This window comes from Odocoileus virginianus, chromosome 9 (genome assembly GCF_023699985.2).
Source record: "Odocoileus virginianus isolate 20LAN1187 ecotype Illinois chromosome 9, Ovbor_1.2, whole genome shotgun sequence".
Lineage (NCBI taxonomy): Eukaryota > Metazoa > Chordata > Mammalia > Artiodactyla > Cervidae > Odocoileus > Odocoileus virginianus.
The window spans coordinates 67,838,379-67,857,190 of NC_069682.1; the positions used below are offsets into that span (position 1 = coordinate 67,838,379).

The 18,812-nt window shown below is 48.2% G+C and overlaps 1 protein-coding gene across 1 annotated transcript in view; it reads right to left on the reverse strand.

Annotated features, from left to right (window-relative positions):
• JPH2 (junctophilin 2) overlaps positions 1 to 18,812 on the reverse strand; it is a 68,908-nt gene that overhangs the window by 38,829 nt on the left and 11,267 nt on the right. The window contains exon 2 of the mRNA XM_070472674.1: positions 4,877 to 5,657. Within this exon, the coding sequence (XP_070328775.1) occupies positions 4,877 to 5,657 (781 nt within the window). The remainder of the gene's footprint in view (positions 1 to 4,876; positions 5,658 to 18,812) is intronic.

Consider the following 18,812-nt stretch of genomic DNA (forward strand, 5'->3'; position numbering starts at 1 on the left):
GATTGCAGGTTCAACCCCTGGTTGGGGAGTTAAGATCCCACATGCCTCATGGCCAAAAAAAAAACCCAAAACATAAACAACAGAAGCAATATTGTAGTGAATTCAACAAAGCCTTTAAAAATGGTAAAGATTCCCCCACCCTAAAAAAATATAAACATTTCAACCTGTAATCAATATAAAAATTTATTGCTCGGTTCCTTTACATTTTTTTCTTACGAAGTCTTTCAAAGCCAGGGTCTGCTTCACACTCATAGTGCATCTCAATTCGTACCAGCCACACTTTAAGACCTCAACAGACGCATATGGCCGGGGGCCACCATGTTGGACAGCGCAGAGCTAGAGTCGCCTTCAATCTAGAGCCCATCTTAGGGAATGAGACATCTCAGCTCTCTCCCTTCTCCCTGGGAAAGCGGTCCTGGTCCTAGACTTTGAACTGAGAAGCTCCTTTCAAGCCCGGAGCAGACAATCTGAGGCCACAGTGGAGAGAAACCCCAGGCTGCCTGGGCCAAGAAGGCTGGTAGGAAGGCTCTCTGTTCTCTGCAGCCTGATTACTCAACAAAGCCCCCGGGAGCGAGACAACTCTGCTATTCCTCCTAACCCAAAGATTCCCTTAATTGGAAATTCAATCTGAGCTTAAAACCAAGTCAAGCAGCTACCCACGCTCTCCCCCACCCCCTAGTGCCACCAGCCCTGTGGGCATCCAGGATAAGGAATCCTAACCTCCCCTCCTGGTGGCACCGCGTGGAGGAAGCTGGCACCACCTTCTCACTGCTGAGACTCAGTGCCCAGCCGTGGGCCTGGCAGCCTTCTTGGAGGGAGCTCTGTGTCTTCATGTTCAAGGGCACATCCTTGGCAGGAAGGACCGGGAGGGCAGGGAAAGCAAAGGGGACGGACAGGGGCAAGCTTTTGTCCCCAGCAAGGGAAGACCTTGGGGAAACCCCCCTTTCTCTGCAAGCTGCCATTTCATCATCTTTAAAATCGAACATGTTAAATGATGGCAAAGACTGCTTTGACTGTTGGCTGCTCTACGCCAGGTATTTTTCAGGCATTATCTCACCTACTCCCCAAAACAAACCCAGGAAAGAAAAAAGAGCCAGGGTTCAGAGTGGTGAGGCAACTTGGGCAGGGTCACACAGCAATTCAGTACAAGAGCCAGAATTTCAACTCGTGGACTTCCAAATCAAGAGTTTAAGCTCTTACCTCATTTAAGCTCTTTTGAGCCCCAGGCTGGCACAGGACAGTCTTGGCTTATGCCTGTCGTAACTATATACACTTGGCATAATAACTTTAAATGTTCCTTTGGAGAGAAGAGACAAATCTTCCATACAGAAGAATTTCTAATAACATATATGGATACTTTCCCTTCCAAAAGGTAGAGGTTAATTCCAGACCCTTACTGAGTGTGTGCTGAACTGGGTGTCTGGGATCCAAAGATTAAAATAGGGGAAGGAGAAAATGGTAATTTGACAGCAGAGAAACCCAGCAGACACCACCTTAAAGTCTGAAGTTTAGTTAACAGTAAGGTACGAATGTTGGCTTTGATGAACGTGTCACTGTAATGAAAGAAGCTGACATTAGAGGAATCTGGGTTAAGAGTATACGGGAACTCTCTGTACTACCCTTTCAGCTCTTCAGTAAGTCTACAATGATTCCAACATCAAAGTGCTATTTTTAAAAAGTGACCCCTTGGGACTTCACTGGTGATCCACTGGGTAAGACTCAGAGCTCCCAAGGCAAGGGGCCTGGGTTCAATCCCCAGTCAGGGAACTACAACCCGCATGCTGTAAAGATTGAAGATCCTGTGTGATGCAAACTAAGACTCTGCAGCCAAGTAAATATTATAAAGTGCTCATAAAAGCATCCGATAAATCATATGACTATCTGGCTCTGCCCCTAACCAAGAAATCTTAAGAAAATTACCCATACCTTCTTTCTGCCTTAATGACAGTAACTATTCACACATTCCTAGTAACTCAAAGTTTACAATGTTTAGAGTAGGCAAATGTGCTGGTTAAAGCTTTGGAATCAGAAATGTAGGAGCTGAAGCCCTGGTTCTCTCACTTGCTTGCCAGGTGGCCTGAAGCATACTGTCTTCCTTCTCTGGGTCTCAGTTTCCACATCTGTAAAATGAATTCACTGAAGGACACGATGACTAGCAGTATCTTTGGAGCCCTTGCTAGGTGTCCAGCACGGCGGTGGATACTGTGATGTGCTCCCCAGTTTCCCCTTCAGAACCACGGATTTACTTCTCGCCTCCTCCTGCCCTCAACCCAGCTGCTCAGAGTGCAGCCTACTGTCAGTCCTGTCCAGGGACTGCCACTAGCTAAAGAGAGCCGACCAGCCCCAGGTCACGTGCCTTCCTGAGGTCAGCTTGGATTCAATGCAGAGGCTCCAAAGATCCAGCTCCCTCACTTCAACTTGGGAGAACTCTGAAGGTCATCGCCACTGCGGGGAGCCCCTTGTGGTCTGCTGAGGCATTGTGGAGACTGCATTGCAGCCCAGCATGACCCTCTCTGCCCAACCCTGCCTCCTTCCCTTCCCCAGATACTGATCCTCAGAGTCTGCCCTGCATATTAATTAAACTTCCTGCATATTAACTTCCATCTCAAAGTCGGCTTCCGAGAGAACTCGTCCCATGACAGAAATGTGGACGATTGGACGTGCACTGTGTTTCTTAACCCTCAGACCAACCCCTTTTTAGAGATGAGACAACTGAGGTTGATTTAGCCAAGAACATACAACTAAGAAATGGTGGCATCACAGACTGGGGATGGAAGTTCAGATGGGCAAACTGAGTTGCCCACGTCTGAGCTGAAAGATGAAAGAGCTAAGACTCGGCCCTTCGCCTGCTTAACCCTGAAGACTACAGTGTGAAAGCCTCCATCCCAGGCCATTTCAAGCCACCAGCAGGAGGGTTCGCGGCACGGGGCAGGCTGGTACCTCTCACCACTGTCCTGCCACACCCTCTGTTGCCCCCACAGTTCATCAACACCTGCAAAACGGGATTAACAGCAGTACCTACCTCCTCACGACCTTGTAAAAATTAAATGAGTTACTATACATCTCTGATGGCTTCCCTGGTGGCTCAGATGGTAAAGAATCCGCCTGCAATGCAGGAGACCTGGGTTTGATCCCTGAGTCGGGAAGATCTCTTGGAGAAGGGACTGGCAACCCACTCCAGTATTCTTGCCTGGAGAATCCCATGGACAGAGGAGCCTGGTGAGCCACAGTCCATGGGGTCACAAAGAGTCAGACACGACTGAGCAACTAACACACATACATGAAGACATCAGAATGGTGACTGGCTCACAGCAAGCCCATTATAAGTGTTAGAATATAAATAAATCATATAAGCAGCATAAAGTTGCAACTGCGAATGTTGTAAGAAGACATCTATGCAGCTGAGTGAGAGCCAAGCTGTGACAGGGGATGGGGCCTCAATATGGGGGTCCGACTTGACCCCATCTCTGAAGGAGGAGTAGAAATGAAGGGGCAGCAAGAAGAAGGAAGAGCAGTCCAGGCAGAGGAATCAGCAGGAGCAAAAGCCTTCGGATAGGAAGAACTAGAGAAGGATGATGAAAGGCCAGTATGACTAGTACAGAGCCAAAAATCCAGGTCCTAGGACAGGGTGGTAGAAAATGAGGCTGGATAGGAGGGTAGGAACCACTTACTACCTGGTCACTCACTACCTGGGTGATTTGCAACTTTATCTTTCAGAGCCTCATTTATATCATCTGTAAAATGGAGATAAAAATAGTACAAAATCATTAAGGAGACTGAATGAGTCAATATTTGTAAACCACTTAAAATAATGCCAAGCACAGAGCAGGTGTTATAAACGTTTGAAGGTAACATTGGAACTTTTCCTGAAGTACAGTGAGAAGACTACAGGGGCTTGAATATGGATGAAAGCATAGGTACTGACTGGATGGAGAGTGGATGGAAGAAGGGCTGGCGGATGGGTCAGTGGAGGTGGTTGAGAGAATGGACAGGTGGATGGATTGCTGGGTCTGTTTGGGTGATGAAGGTGGTTGGATGGATGGATTATGGGTGGATGGTTGGATGACTGGGTAGGTGGTAGAAGCAGATGTTGTTTAAGTGGAGGGAAGCATGATTGGGTAAAGGGGTGACTGGATAAATGGAGGAAATCAGATGAATGAAGGTGGTGGGGTGAATGGATGCATGGTTGAATTTAGGATGCCTGGTGGTTCAGTGGATGGGAGAAGTTGAATGAATGTGGGTGCTGGGGATGAGGGGATGGATGGGTGGGTGAACGGGTGTCTGGGTGGTTGGATTGGTTGTGGATGGATGGGTGGATGAGTGCTTGGTTCAGAGGGTGTAAAGATGGAAAGTTGAATGGACAGATGAAGAAATGGTTGGGTGGATAAGGTGAATGTTATATATGGGCTGAGTGGATGGATGGACAGATGAGTTGGTAAATGCAGGGATTGCTCAGGTGGGTAGTAGAGAAGTTAGGTGAGCAAAGGGGTTGGGTGAATGGACGAACAACAGGGTGGTTGGATGGGTAACTGGGTGGTAGAATGAGTAAACAGAAAATTAACCAGCTGGGTGGGTGGGACGGTCAGCTGGGTAGAGAGATGGTTGCTCAGGTCACTATTATAAAGGTTGGATGAACGTAAGGTTTACGTGAAGGGAGGGCCCGGGTGGACGGGAGGAATCGAGTGTATAAATGGATGGACAATGAATGGATGGGTGAATGGGTGACATGAGATCCGGAAGCACCGCCAACGAACCCTCTATATAAAGTCTTGGGGGGAACCCCTGATGGTGAAAGACGCAGAAACAGGGCCGCGCTGGCCCGGGACCCCTTCCCACAGTGGGGCGCTGCCCATCCGCGCCCGCCCGGGGGTCCTACCTGGAGGCGGCGATCTCGGCCTTCTGGCGCGCGATGGCGGCGGCGCGCTGGGCGCCCTCCACGCTGTGGTCCACTTTCTGGCGGACCTTGCTGCTCTTGAGCGGCAGCACGCGGCGCTTGGTGCCCTTGACCAGCACGTTGTGGCGGTACTTGCCCTCCTCGCGGCGGCCGTCGGGCAGCGTGGTGCAGCCGTAGCCGTGGCGCAAGTTGTCCAGCCACTCGCCTTCGTAGCGGAGGCCACTGGAGCGCTCGCTCACGCCGAAGCCCGAGCGCTTGTCGTTCTTCCACTCTCCCATGTAGGTCTCGGTGGTGGTGGCGTCGATGTCGGCCTCGAAGGGCGCGGCCTCGTCGGCGCCCTCGGCCAGGCTGCCGGTGGACGCGGCGTCGCTGGCGCCCGAGCTGAGGTCGCTCTTGAGGAAGCTGACGCGGCTGCGCTGGCTGCCCAGGGACGTGCGCGACTCGGCGCGGCGCAGCTTCCCCAGCAGCGCGCCCCGCTGGAACAGGCCTCCGCCCTTGGCCGCCCGCGCCACTGCCTCGGCGTTGGCCAGCAGGCTGAGCGCGAAGCCGCCGCGCGGGATGGCCGGCCCGGGCAGCGCGGGGCCGTCGGCGGCCGGCGAGGTGGGCGAGTCCGGGGCCAGCGTGCCGTTGCTGTGCTCGCTGCGCAGGGACGAGAGCGAGGTGCGAAGCGGCGAGCGCACCACCACGGCCATCCCGTAGGGCACGCTCTGGCGCACGCCGTAGCCGTGGCGCATGCCGTTGGTGAACTGGCCTTGGTACGTCCCTGCGGGCGAGGAGAGGACGGTCAGTGCGGCCCCCAGGGCTGCCAGGGAGCCTGGCTGTGCCGCGGGCCAGGACGTCGAGGGGCAGGGGATGTGGAGTGGCCTGAGCCAGGGCGCCTCCGAGGGTTGAGGTCGCCTGAGTGTGTGAGAACACAGGCCTGAAAGGCAGGTGTTGATGCAGTGCTGTGAATAGTCCCATTGGCGGGAACGTGGCAAGGTCATGAGCATGCCAGATGGAGTAAGGTGGAGTGTCGCAGGGCATCAGTGTGTGAAGCTGTGCCAGCAGGCAGGATCCCTCGAGTGCATGGAGTTACCCGAGTGTGCCCGGACATGAGCAGACGGTGGGTATATTTCTCCTGGTGGGAACACACTAGGGTCTTTAGTGTTCCAAACAGAGTGAGAGAGAGCCCTTTTAAGTGAAGTGTGAGCAGGTGAGGCTCTGTGAGTGTGAAGTTAACTGAGCGTGCATAGAAATGGAATCACACAAGAGAAATGAAAAGTGCCAGAGCGAGAGTGGGTAAGACAGTGAGTTTGTGCAGTAGTGTGCAAATTGCATTTGTGTGAGTGTGCAAGGCAGTGTGTGCACAGAGGGTGACCGAGATCACACCAACGGGTCATCATGAGATGTATGTAAGGTTATGAGAGCATTTGTGGTCTTCAGTGTGCAAGAACAGGTAAAGTTGAGTGAAGGTGCAAGACTGTTAGAGGATCGGAGTGCAAACTTGTGAGCAGGCAAGGTTTTGTGAGTATGTGAGGTTAAATGTGCATGGTTATCCTGGTGTTCAAGGTGAAGTGAAGATCCAAGGTCATGAATGACTAAGGCGGTGTTTTCATGGTGGTATGAATGTTGGAGGGCATGGGCAAGTGTGTATTTGTGCAAGGCCATGTGTAGAGAAGACTGTTGGGGGCATGCATATCAGTGTCTTTTGACTGTATAGACTATGTGTGTATGCAGTGTGTACTCGTGGCGTGACTGCCTAGTGGAGGTGACGTTACGGGCATGTGTGAGGTCTGAGTACGCAAGGCCACCTGAGTGTTAAAGTGCAAAGTAATCTGAGATTGAGACACCCGATGCTGAGTGAGGCTGTGAGGTTGGGCACATTAATGAAACTGAGATCGTGTGACACTACGTGTACGCAGGATAGTGGCGTGTACAGGGAGCTATTAGCAGGAAGGCCTTGTGTGTCCATGAGTGTGAACACATGAGCTCCTGGGAACTAGAATCTGTGCATGTGACTGTGACATGCACAGAGGGGCAGAAGAGAATGGTGGTTAGAAGCACAGACTCCGGAGCCAGGCTGCTGGCTCTGAATCCTGCCTTGGCCCTTGCTAGCTGTGTAACCTTGGGCAAGTGGCTTAACCTCTCTGTGTCTCAGCTGTCTCACCCATTAAAGAGGTAACAGTTGCCTCTTACCTCATAGGGTTGTTGTAGATTTAAATAAGTTAATATTGCTGATGAACTATGAAGGAAAGGATATGCGTGTGATTTTGTGATTCTGCAAAGTTGTGCAAGTGTGTGTGGTCACCTAGCTGCATGAACAAGCTGATACAAAGCTACAAAATAGCTTCATATTCCACCCCCATCCTAACAGGCTGTGCTCCCTGGGGCTCCATCCAAGACCTCCCCCTCCCACCACCACCCGCCCCTCCCCATCCTCCCTGGGGGATTGCATCATCTGGTACTTTTATAACTGCCTCCTATCTCCTGCTGGTTGTCCTGACTATATCCACAACCTCTTCCCCTCTGCAGTTCCACCTTGAAGATGGGTGCCCCCAGATGTGACACAGCATCTCCAACTTGTCACCCCACCTCCCCGCGCCCCCACACCTGTTCTTCCTTCTTGATCTTTCTCCCCGCACCCCTGAAAACCATTTCTCTGCCTCCATCTTTGTGCCTGGAGTATACAGAACAGTGCCTGACACATCATGTTCGCTGAAGTGAGGGGGGAATTCAGTGCCTTTGTTTTAAACACAAGCTGATATGCAGCCCTGGCTAACCAAACAACCAAATGGTTTCCCAACAAATACCCAGGATGGCTGCCAAGGGATCCCTAAGGTCAACCCAGCAGGCAGGCTCCCATTCAGACCTTTGCACTGGCTGTTCCTTCTGCTTGGAACTCTTTTCCCTCCCAATGTCCTTGAAGTGTTTGCTCATTGAGGCTTACCTGGCCACCTTATTTAAAATTACAATCTGCCTGGGTCTTCCCTGGTGGTCCAGTGGTTAAGAATCTGCCTTGCAATGCAGGGAACACGGGTTCAAGTCCTGGTCGGGGAACTAAGATCTCACATGCCGCAGAGCAACAAAGCCTGCGACCACAACTAGAAGTCCCTGTGCCAAAACAAAAGATCCCGTGTGACGCAACAAAGATCCACGTGCTGCAATCAAGACCCGATGCAACGAACTACACAAACAAAAGTTTGTAAAAAGAAGTAAAATGATAACCCCTACCCAGGTTTCGTGCACCTTCCTTCTTTGCTTTTTGTTCCTTCATAGCATATCTAATATTACATATATTTTGCTTTTTCTTTTGTTTTTTGACTATCTTCCCCCAGTTTCCCTGGTGGCTCAGTGGTAAAGAATCCACCTGCTGACACAGGAGACACGAGTTCAATTCCTGGGTTGGGAATATCCTCTGGAGAAGGAAATGGCAATCCACTCAAGCATTCTTGCCTGAAAAATCCTATGGATAGGAGTCTGGCAGGCTACATGGGGTTGCAGAGAGTCGGACATGACTGAGCACATACACACACATACATGGCACATCTCCCTAGTAGAATGTAAGTTCCATAAATGCAGGGTTTCCATTCTTTTTTGTTCACTGTTGTATCCTTAGTACCTAAAATAATAACATTATTCAATAAATATTGTTAATAATATTCAATAGATATTTGTTGAAAGAATGAGTGCGTGAATAGCATGCATTTTATAACTATTTTCTCTTCTTTCTGCTCTAGTCAGCTAAAAACGGATCTTTGAAAATGACCAGAGAGATGTTTAATGACTCCTATAAGACTCACCCAAGATGACACAGTTAATAAATGCAGAGAGTCACAACTCACATCCATATCTGACTGTGCTCCTTCCAAAGTCTCAGAAGAAGAAAGAAAAAAATGAGACAGAGAAGTGGACAAGAGACAGGACATTGTGGACAGACAATGAGACAAGAACAGGACAGAGAAGATGGTAATCCGGAGGAAGGAAAAGAAGACAGATAATCTCTGAATTGAATAAGTTTGTGAAATCAAATCAACCAATCTACCTTTCGCTTAAATTTGGCATGAGATCGGCTGATGTGGCCCCTTTAAGCCCAAGAAAAACAGATTGCAACAGGAGAGTGGCTCTTGGCCTTCAGCTGGGGAGGAAATGGCCAGGCTATATTAGGAAACTTACAAGCAAGTGACAAGACGAGCAGACACCCAGGGGAGGCTGGGAGTGAACGGGGCCCTGGGAAGGGGAAGAGCCAAGTGCTGGGGCCATCCCCTGCCTGACTCTCTCTAAGACAGGACAGTTCTCTCTGGGGACAGGAAGAATGCGTCCAAATAGGGAGAGGAGAACCCACCCATAGCCATCTGGCTGAGAGGAGCCCTCTGTGTATGGAAGTGCTTCCTCATACCCTTTGGGATGGTCCCTTCACTTGAACTTGGAGGGCTTGCCTGCAGGGTAAGGACCACGACTCTCAGCAGGCTGCAAGGCCTGACGTGGGCTGCCCCTGCCCACCTCTCCTGATTCATCCTGAATGGCTCTCCAGGAACACTCACCTTCCTACCTCAGGGCCTTGGCACATGCCTTCCCTCTTCTTCTTGGCGTGCTCTTCTCCTCTCTCCTCCCCTAGTCAACGTCTAGTGACATTTCAAGCTTCAGCTTAAATCTGACTTCACCTAGGATGACTTCTTGAGCCCTCCCCCCCCCCACCAGGTACTGCCACAGGACATCAGTATTTCTGGGGATTGTGTGCAGTCACAGACAAACAATGATTATGATCGTTTATTCACCTTAAGCCTTTCCTACCAGACTGTGGCTTCCAAGAAGGATGGGCTCCTATCTAGCTTATTTGCTATGATCTCAGTATCTACACAGTACGCAGGCATAAGGAAGCCCTGAGTGAGCACCTGGTGAATCTGGGAGCATCTCCTGAATGAGCCCTGCTGTTCTTTCACTGTCAGGAACTATATCTTGTCTTTTCTCTCATGACTCAGCGCATAGTAAGTGCTCAGTCGGGACTGACAGTGGCTGCTGAGAATATTCACGACTAACTCTGGGAGTTATTGGGGATATTTGTAAAAAACTGATGAAGGCTATAACCACGGTAAATGCCATCCTAATATACAGACCAGACTCCTCAGTTTAATAAAACCAAAATATTGCCTTCTTGCAATTCCCGTTCAGATTTAGAATAGAATAACCTGGGTTGGGCTTCGCTGGGGGCTCAGTGGTAAAGACTGCCTACCAGTGCAGGAGGCACGGGTTCGATCCCTGATCAGGGAAGATCCCATAGGCTGCGGGGCAACTAAGCCCATGTGCCACAACTATTGAGCCTGTGCTCTGGAGCCTGCGCACCACAACTACTGAAGCCCACGCGCCCCAGAGCCCGTGCTCCGCAGCAAGCGAAGCCACCGCAATGAGAAGCCTGAGAACTGCAACTAGAGAGTAGCCCCCGCTCTCTGAAACTAGAGAAAACCCTGCACAGCAACGAAGACCCAGCCCAGCCAAAACTAAAACGTGCGTAAAATTATATTAAAAAAGAATAACCTGAGTTTTAATCATAACTCTTGACACTGAGGAGTTCTAAAACATGCATAAGTTACTGAAGCCAGTTAAGTCTCAGTTATGTCTATAACTATAACATGGAGGTAATGATACCTACTTCCTGTGGTTTTTCACTCATTCCTTTGAATCAAGTATTTGCAGTGAACTGGCCTAGGTGCTGGGGATACAGTGCAAATAAGATGTGGTCACTGCCTTCAAGGGGCTTGGAGTCTAGTGCCAGTGATAGGTTGGATTTATCATCACAGGAATAAATGTTAGGCAGCCCCAGCAGTGTGATCCAGAGAGATGAGCATCCAGTTCTTGGTTGGCAGTGCAGCAGGGAGGGTTGGTTGACCAAAGATTAAGTGAACTCTATGTGAGGCAGCTAGCACACAGCAAGTGCTCAATAAAGGCTAGCTTTTTGGCAGGTCAAAGTCCTTGCTTAGAAAAGCTGGCCCAGAAAGGATTAGCTGGGAAGATGAAGAGGAGCCAGGGAGGACAGAGAGAATTTAGAGGGAGAGAATGAGACCGGCTCTGGTTTTCTGCCTAGGTCTGCGTGCTTGTGAGAAAGCGGGCTTGTGTCCTGGAATGCCCAGCTTTTGCTGGTTTGGGGACACGCCTGAGTCAGGGAGGCCTCAGAGCTTCTGTGCTTGGGAGGAAGAACATTTGGGGGATCTGTTCATCAGTGAGAATGGAGGACTTTCTGGAAGCCACATCTATAGTATAAGATCCACCCCCCAGGGCCAGAGTTTATGGCTTAATTGACATGGATACTAGAAAGCATATCAGATGATTGTCATATGCATTCTGTCAAAGTTCTCTGCTGACCTCCAATCAGCCAGCATGCTCTGTCCCTCTGTTGTAAAGCCTGCTAACTGAGGCCCTCAGCGCCTTGATGTACCCATTTGGCATCCTGTGCTGTAGTAGATTCATGCCCCTGTTCCCACATGTGGAGTTGTCTATTTAACTGTTCCTGAATCTATTCACTTCTATTGTACGCCTTGTTTATTTACTTGTTTTAATTATCTTTGGCTACGCTGGGTCTTTGTTGTTGTGTGCCGGCTTTCTCTAGCTGTGGTGAGCAAGCGCTACTCTTTAGCTGTAGTGGGTAGGCTTCTTATTGAGGTGGCTTCTCTTATTGCGGAACACAGGCTCTCGGTGTGCAGGCTTCAGTAATTGCAGCCCATGGGCTTAGTTGCCCCAAGGCATGTGGAATCTTCCCAGTGCAGGGATCAAAACCACATCCCCAGCTTTGCAAAGTAGATTCTTAACCACTGGACCAATAGGGAAGCCCTGGACTCATTATTGAAATATTGTTATTTATTAACATTTGTTCTCTAAACCAGTGGACTATGAGTGTACAGAAAAAGAGAGTCTAACTTCTCCAAAAACAAGATGAATGTTTTTGGATGTTCATAAGGGAGAAAGTTCCTTAAAAATCACTCTCAAACTTGGCATGAATGGGCTAACTATAAAAGACTGGGAAAAATTATAAAATTTTAATTTATAAGTTAAATTTAATTTCTTGCTCCATTTTAAAGAAACCAACAGAAACTGGAAATTGTAAATGATAAGTTACACAAATGGAAGGCAGACAATGAGAAACTCCACTGAATATCTACACACGGTACATAAATGTGACAGGACTTCCCTGGTAGCTCAGCTGGTACAGAATCTGCCTGCAGTGCAGGAGACCCTGGTTCAATTCCTGGGTCAGGAAGATCCCTGGAGAAGGGATAGGCTACCTACTCCAATATTCTTGGGCTTCCCTCATGGCTCAGATGGTGAAGAATCTGCCTGCAATGCGGGAGACCTGGGTTGGATCCCTGGGTTGGCAAGATCCCCTGGAGGGGGATCACAGTCCATGGGGTCACAGAATTGACACAGCACATACCTAAATGTGATATAAATTAAAATAAATATCACAAGGGACTTCCCCTGGTGGTACAGTTGTTTTAAGACTTTGAACTCCCAATGCAGGGTATACGGGTTCAATCCCTGGTCGGAGAACTAAAATCCAATGGCCACACAGTACAGTGAGAAAATAAATAAAAATTTAATATCTTAAGGTTTATAAATCATTTAAAAATCTTTCTCTGCTCTCACTAACATTCAATTAACCAAGTTGCGTTTGGCATTGATGACATCAGATTAGAGGGCTTCTACTTTGGTTTTACTGTGAATACATCTGCTGTGACAAAGAGATGGGTCCATCTCAGGAAAGAAGATACCAGATGGGTAATTGAAACTAAGACAAGGAGAATAAAAGTCGGTGTATGACAACACCCTGATGTGTGACTCTCCCATAGGGTGTGAATGCAAAGTTTGGATGAGTTTATTTAGGGCAACACTGCACTTTTGTTTTTCTCTCTCAAGTAAAGGATGCTTCTGACCTGAGTCCCTGGGGACTCTGTCTTCTACCTGGTCCATTGGAATTTTCCCAGTGTGGTAGGTGCAAGTCATTCTGTTCAGACCACAAGAGGCCAAACTAGAGGTGTATAGCCTAGAAGATTCTCCCAGCTATACAACCTAATGATCTATAAAGGCAGGCTCTCAAAAAATGTGTTTCTCAAAACTGATGTTAATAGTTTATCACGAAAAAAGATTCTGAAGTCAAGACAATTTGAGGAGATTAAATGAGTTTTTCTGACTGTGAGACTATGCCAGAAGAGTTATTTTATATATAATTTTATATATTTTATATAAATTATTTTATATATATTATAAAAATATATATATATTTGGCAGTGCTTGAGTCTCTGGGTCTTAATTGGGACATGTGGGGTCTAGTGCCCTGACCAGGGATCAAACTGGACCCCCTGCATTGGGAATGCAGAGTCTTAGCAACTGGACCAGCAGGGAAGTCCCCAGAAGAATTCTTCAGGAATTTTTCTTAATTCTTCACTATTCCTCCCATGTGACTCTGAGAAAGAGTCTCAATTCAGGGGTAAATCCTGATTTACACTTTAAGTGCTCTTGGGGACCATGAGTCTCCAAGTGGCATTGCTATTTATTCAGAAGGCCATCCTGAAGAATATCAGGATTAGTGTTCCATGGAACCCACTTTGGGAAATGACGTTACAATTACTGACCCAGTAGCAATTGTCCACTTTGTTTGACAGAGCCTCAATTTTTGCCCAAGGGTCCAGTACTCCTCCCATGTGACTCTGAGAAAGGTTCTCAATCCAGGGGCAAATCCTGATTGCAATAAGTCAAACATTAAAGTCTATCCAGCTTGCCAGTGATTGGATTAGACATCCTTCGTGTGATGAAATCTGACATTGAGACTTGAGGGTAAGTTGGCTAGCGGGGTGGGGCAAGGGAGACAAGAGAGTTTTCATAGCTCTTATAAAGAGATACATGTGGAGAAACACACCCTCTTTTTCTGCTGGATGTTGTTGAGTGTGGACATGACTCTTGGAGCAGTGGCAGCCATCTTGGGGCCATGAGGGTAACTAGCTGAGAGCAAAACCCACACTGTGTGGATGGCAGAGCAAAAAGATAGCGGGAGCCTGGGTTCTTACTGATGCTGTTGCACCTCCGCATTAACTGATCGTGAGACTTCCCTACCTCTGGACTGTTGTTATGTACCGTTAGAAATATCCTTATTAAAAAAGGTCTGTGCTGTCCAATAATGGTAGCTACTAGCTGCATGTGGTTATTGAGCACTGGATTGAAAATACTTTGTACAAAAAAGAATGTAAAATATCCCACTAATAACTATATATTGATTACATGTAGAAATGATACTTTTTTGGATAACAAGTTAAATAGAAGATGTGACATTGTAAAGCAATTTTCCACCAATTTTTTTAAAAAGTGGTTAAAATTGATTTCACATTTTAAAATGTGGCTACTAGAAAATTTTAAATTACATTTGGAGCCCACATTATATTTCTATTGGGAAGTGTTAGTTTTAGATCATTTGGAAGTTAGCACTTTCTGTTACTTACAGACAGAAAAAAATATCCAAAGAGATACAAGTATAATCATTGTAATTTTACAGCTGGGAAAATTGAAATGGAAAATGTAAATGACTTGCTCATGATCATACCAGTGTGGCAGTTGTTGGAGATTACAGCTAAGCATCCAGCCCAGTGCCTCCTCGGCACCTCTAAGAACCTGAGAACACCCTTTACAAGTTAAAGGTTCAGAAGCCCTCACCCAAACCTCAGCCCTAGAGAAGTGCAACCATTCAGAAACCCACAGGGATGTAAAGCAAGTATCCTTCAATAAAAAATAATTTTTTAAAAAGTATAAAGGAAATAAAAGTATGATAAAAAAAAAAAGGAAAAAATCTCACAGGGAGTCTAGGAGACAGAGTCCACTTTGAGACAGAGAAGAGATATGTGGATCAGCCCATGAATTCTGCCTCCAAATACAGACTAGATACTGAGAAAACCATTCCCTCTGGCCAGTGACACCTGCCTATTTCTAGGAAACTGTCTGAGGTCCAAATGTCAGTGTCCCTAAGGGACTGATGAGAGGTGGAGAGGAAGGGATCAGGACAGGCTCCTCTCTGGGGGTTCCCCCGTCCATGAAAGTCCTTAACTGACAGTCCAGTGTCTGCATGACCTGGTCCCAGCTCACTTTCTCAGTTTTTGTCTTCCCAAATCCACTAAAACCCACTTTCAAAGCCACCTGCTTCAGAAAACTACCCAGGCCACCTCCTTTCTCCAAACTCTCATCACTTCTTACCACTAACAGCTGCTATCTTGTCAATATCTTGTCTGTTTTGTCCAACGGCCTTCCCTGATCCTTCTCCAGGTCCTCTAATTAGGAGTTAGCTCAAGATCATTGGGCAGGACCATGGAAGCTTCATCAACAGATTCAGACAGGGGTCAGAGATGACTGAAGCGACTTGGCATACACATACCAAGTTCTTCTCAAGGCTCAAAGGAAGACAACTCTTGGGGCTTCTCAGGTGGCGCGAGTGGTAAAGAACCTGCCTGCCAATGCAGGAGACATAAGAGATGCAGGTTCAATCCCTGGGTCACGAAGATCCTGAAGTAGGCAATGGCAACCCACTCTAGTATTCTTGCTTGGGAAATCCCATGGACAGAGGAGCCTGGGGGTCTACAGTCCATAGGGTCGCAAAGAGTTGGACATGACTGAAGCAACTTAGCATGCATGTACATGACAGGTAGGGGAGTGAGGACCAGGGAGTCCAGTGGTCATGGCTCTTGTCCAAGCACCCCCAGATCAGACCAGGTAAACCAGGGGTGCACATTATGGGAACACACATGCCCACACCATGGACACCCACAGAGATGCTCTTGAGTAGAGGGGACCCATCCCAGCTTGGCTCTAACCCACCTTGGTAATGACCACGGACCCTCTGTCCCAGCAAGAGCAAGTCAAGCAAGCCTGAGGCATCTCTGAGACAGCAAAGAATAATGGAAATTGCTGGGGCTTCAGAAACAAACCTGACTCTGAATCTCTCTTTAATACCCCAAAACACCCTTCTCTTCATCTCCACCTCATCCACCTAGTCCAGCTGCACCAGTTCTCCCGGAGTGATGACAATAGCATCTTCCCTAGTCTCTGCCTCTTCAGATACCCACTTCAGTTCACCCTCGCTGCCACCGGAGTCCTCTCCCTTCTAAGATGCAGATCTGATCACATAAAACCTGGTTTGTGATGGCTTCCCAGGGCCTTGAGGGAGGATTGTCCCCTAGGAAACATATTCTGAGGCTGAGACTGCATGTGGGTGATTTGGGGGGAGGAGGACTCTCAGGACAAACACCTGTAAGGAACGAAGCAGGTTTCCATAAGTGGAAGAAGCTGAACAGATCCCATGGGGTCTGAAGCTGGTATGACCTTCAGAGTAGTTTGAAATTGAAACAAGGAGGCTTTGTACTCCAGCATCAACTCGTTAACTATGGGTCACCCCCAGAGGGAGGCACCTCCTTCTGGCAGAAGGCAGTGCCCAGCTATGAGCCATCAGCAGCCCACACTCCCGGCAGATAGGGGGATGAGGACCCCGGTCCTGAGGGATGTCTGATGGTGTCCCACAGCCTCCCCTGTAAGAATGAAATTCAAGCACCTCGTTGTGACCCAGGAAACCCTCATGGCCTGGGTCCTGCCAACCCTTATCTCATATACCCCCTTCTTCCTCTGAGTCTGTGTGTTCTTGAATACAGATGCTCTGCTCCCGCCTCCAAGACTTTACACTCAATATTCCTTTTATTATAAAAAAGTATTTATTTTTGGCTGAGCTGGGTCTTTGCTGTGGGCTTTCTCTAGTTGTGACAGGGGCCGCTACTCTCTAGTTGCGGTGCGCGGGCTTCTCATTGCAGTGGCTTCTCTTGTGGTGGAGCATGAGCCCTAGGCACATGGGCTTTAGTAGCTGGAGTGCGCAGACTCTAGAGTGTGGGCCGCAGTAGTTGCGGTGCTTGGGCTTAGTTGCCCCAGGGCATGTGGAGTCTTCCCAGACCAGAAGTCAAACCCGTGTCCCCTGCATTGGCAGGTGGATTCTTAACCACTGGACCACCAGGGAAGTCCTCGATATTCCTTTTGCCTGGCACCAGCAGTGTGGTCCTCTGGTCACCCATCCTTCAGATCTTAGCCTCAAGGCTGAGATCACTTCCTCTAGGAAGCCTTCTCTGATTACCCAGCCAGATTAGGTTCACCCATCATCAGTTCATAAACCCTTCTACTTACCCTTCAAATTATGAATACCATGTTGTAATTAAGTAACTGTCTGATACTGGTCTCTGCTGTTAGAATGTATGCTCTGAGGGCAGGGACCAAGACTGCCTTGCTCATCACAGCATCTCCAACCCTCAGTGTGATGACTGGACCATAGAAGGTATTCAGCAGATACTGTCAATTGAGTGCATGAGTACTTGGCCTTGGATAAGTTCTCTTTGGATGTATCTCCACCCAACAAAGGCAGAGCCAGCTTCTTTTCGGGGTTGCTGTGAGTAAAGTGTGAATTATCTAGGGGAGACCTCAGACTGTCAACAAACACTGGCTCCCTTCACTTCTTAGGAGACGATTTCAGAGTGACCAGTCTTCCGCATTTGCCTGAGATTGAGGAGTTTCCCAAGAAACTTTATTACTTTCAGTACTAAAGCCAGGGCAGTTTCCAGGCAGATCAGGAGGGTTGGTCACCTAAATCTGGGTGAGAAGGAGAGAAGGGCATTTCATATTAATTAGTACAGTGTTCATGGCATGCTGGTAAAACAGCTCCTTGGAAAAACAACTCTGATTCATGTGTGTGCATGCGTGCTAAGTCACTTTAGTGATGTCCAACTCTTGGCAACCCTATGGACTGTAGCCCACCAGGCTCCATCTTCTCAACCCAGGGATCAAACCTGCTTCTCTTATGTCTCCTGCACTGGCAGGCAGGTTCTTTACCACTAGCGCCACCTGGGAAGCCCTACCCTCATTCACAGTGTTGACCAATTTCCATCATCTAAATATTCCTCCCCATGGCCAATCAAGCTACCAACAGTTGAACAGCCAGTTTGCAACGTTCCTGAAAACTTCACAACGGGCTGCCATGCACCAGGAGGAGCTAGTGGCAGCCCCGTGGCTAATACTAACTGTTGTGATCCTGCTATCTGCACATGCACAATGTGGTCATAGATGACCTCAACGCGGGGGTAAGTGAGGTTATTTCGGTTCCAAGAAGGGCACAGCTTGAGCGGACCTTGAAGAGCATCTAGTCCAAGGCAACAAGTCACCTGTCACGTGGGCTACCTCTTTCCCATCCATCCTGTGTCCACAGCAGACACTGCTAATTGATCATGACGCTGACTCCTAACATGGCCATGCAGTCTCCCTTCACCACGTCTCCAAGCAGCCACAGTCAAATAGCTGATGTTGCACATAAAAGAAACTGACTTACCTCTAGGGGTAAGTGTGGTTCAGCCCCTCATACAGGAGAGGCAGCTCAGGCACGGAGTGGAAGACGGGCCTGCCCAAGGTCACACAGCCATCAGTGGCTCAGCTGGGATGGAAGAACAGCTCACCTGCCTGGCTTGCCCTTTCACTCCTGCCTTGCCTACCCCAGAGTGGGGTGGAACAAAGGAAAACCATCTAGGATCTGAGCCTAGACTCTGGGGGGCTCTGCTTAGAGCTCCCAAAGTCTTTTTGTACCTGAAGACTTCTTAGTATGTCGGCATATAAGTGTTGTTCATCTGTTGAAAGGAGGGCGCTTCTGAAAAAATCACAAAGTCGCACAGGCTCACTGCATACAATTCAAACAATTGAGGAGTATTTAAACTAAAAAGTCTTATACTGGGACTTCCCCAGTGGTCGCACTAAGTTCTAAGACTCTGCACTCCCAATGTAGAGTGCCCAGGTTCGATCCCTGGTCAGGGAACTAGATCCCAAATGCTGCAACTAAGACCTGGTGCAGCCAAATAGATAAATATATATTTTTTGATTATTAAAAAAAAAC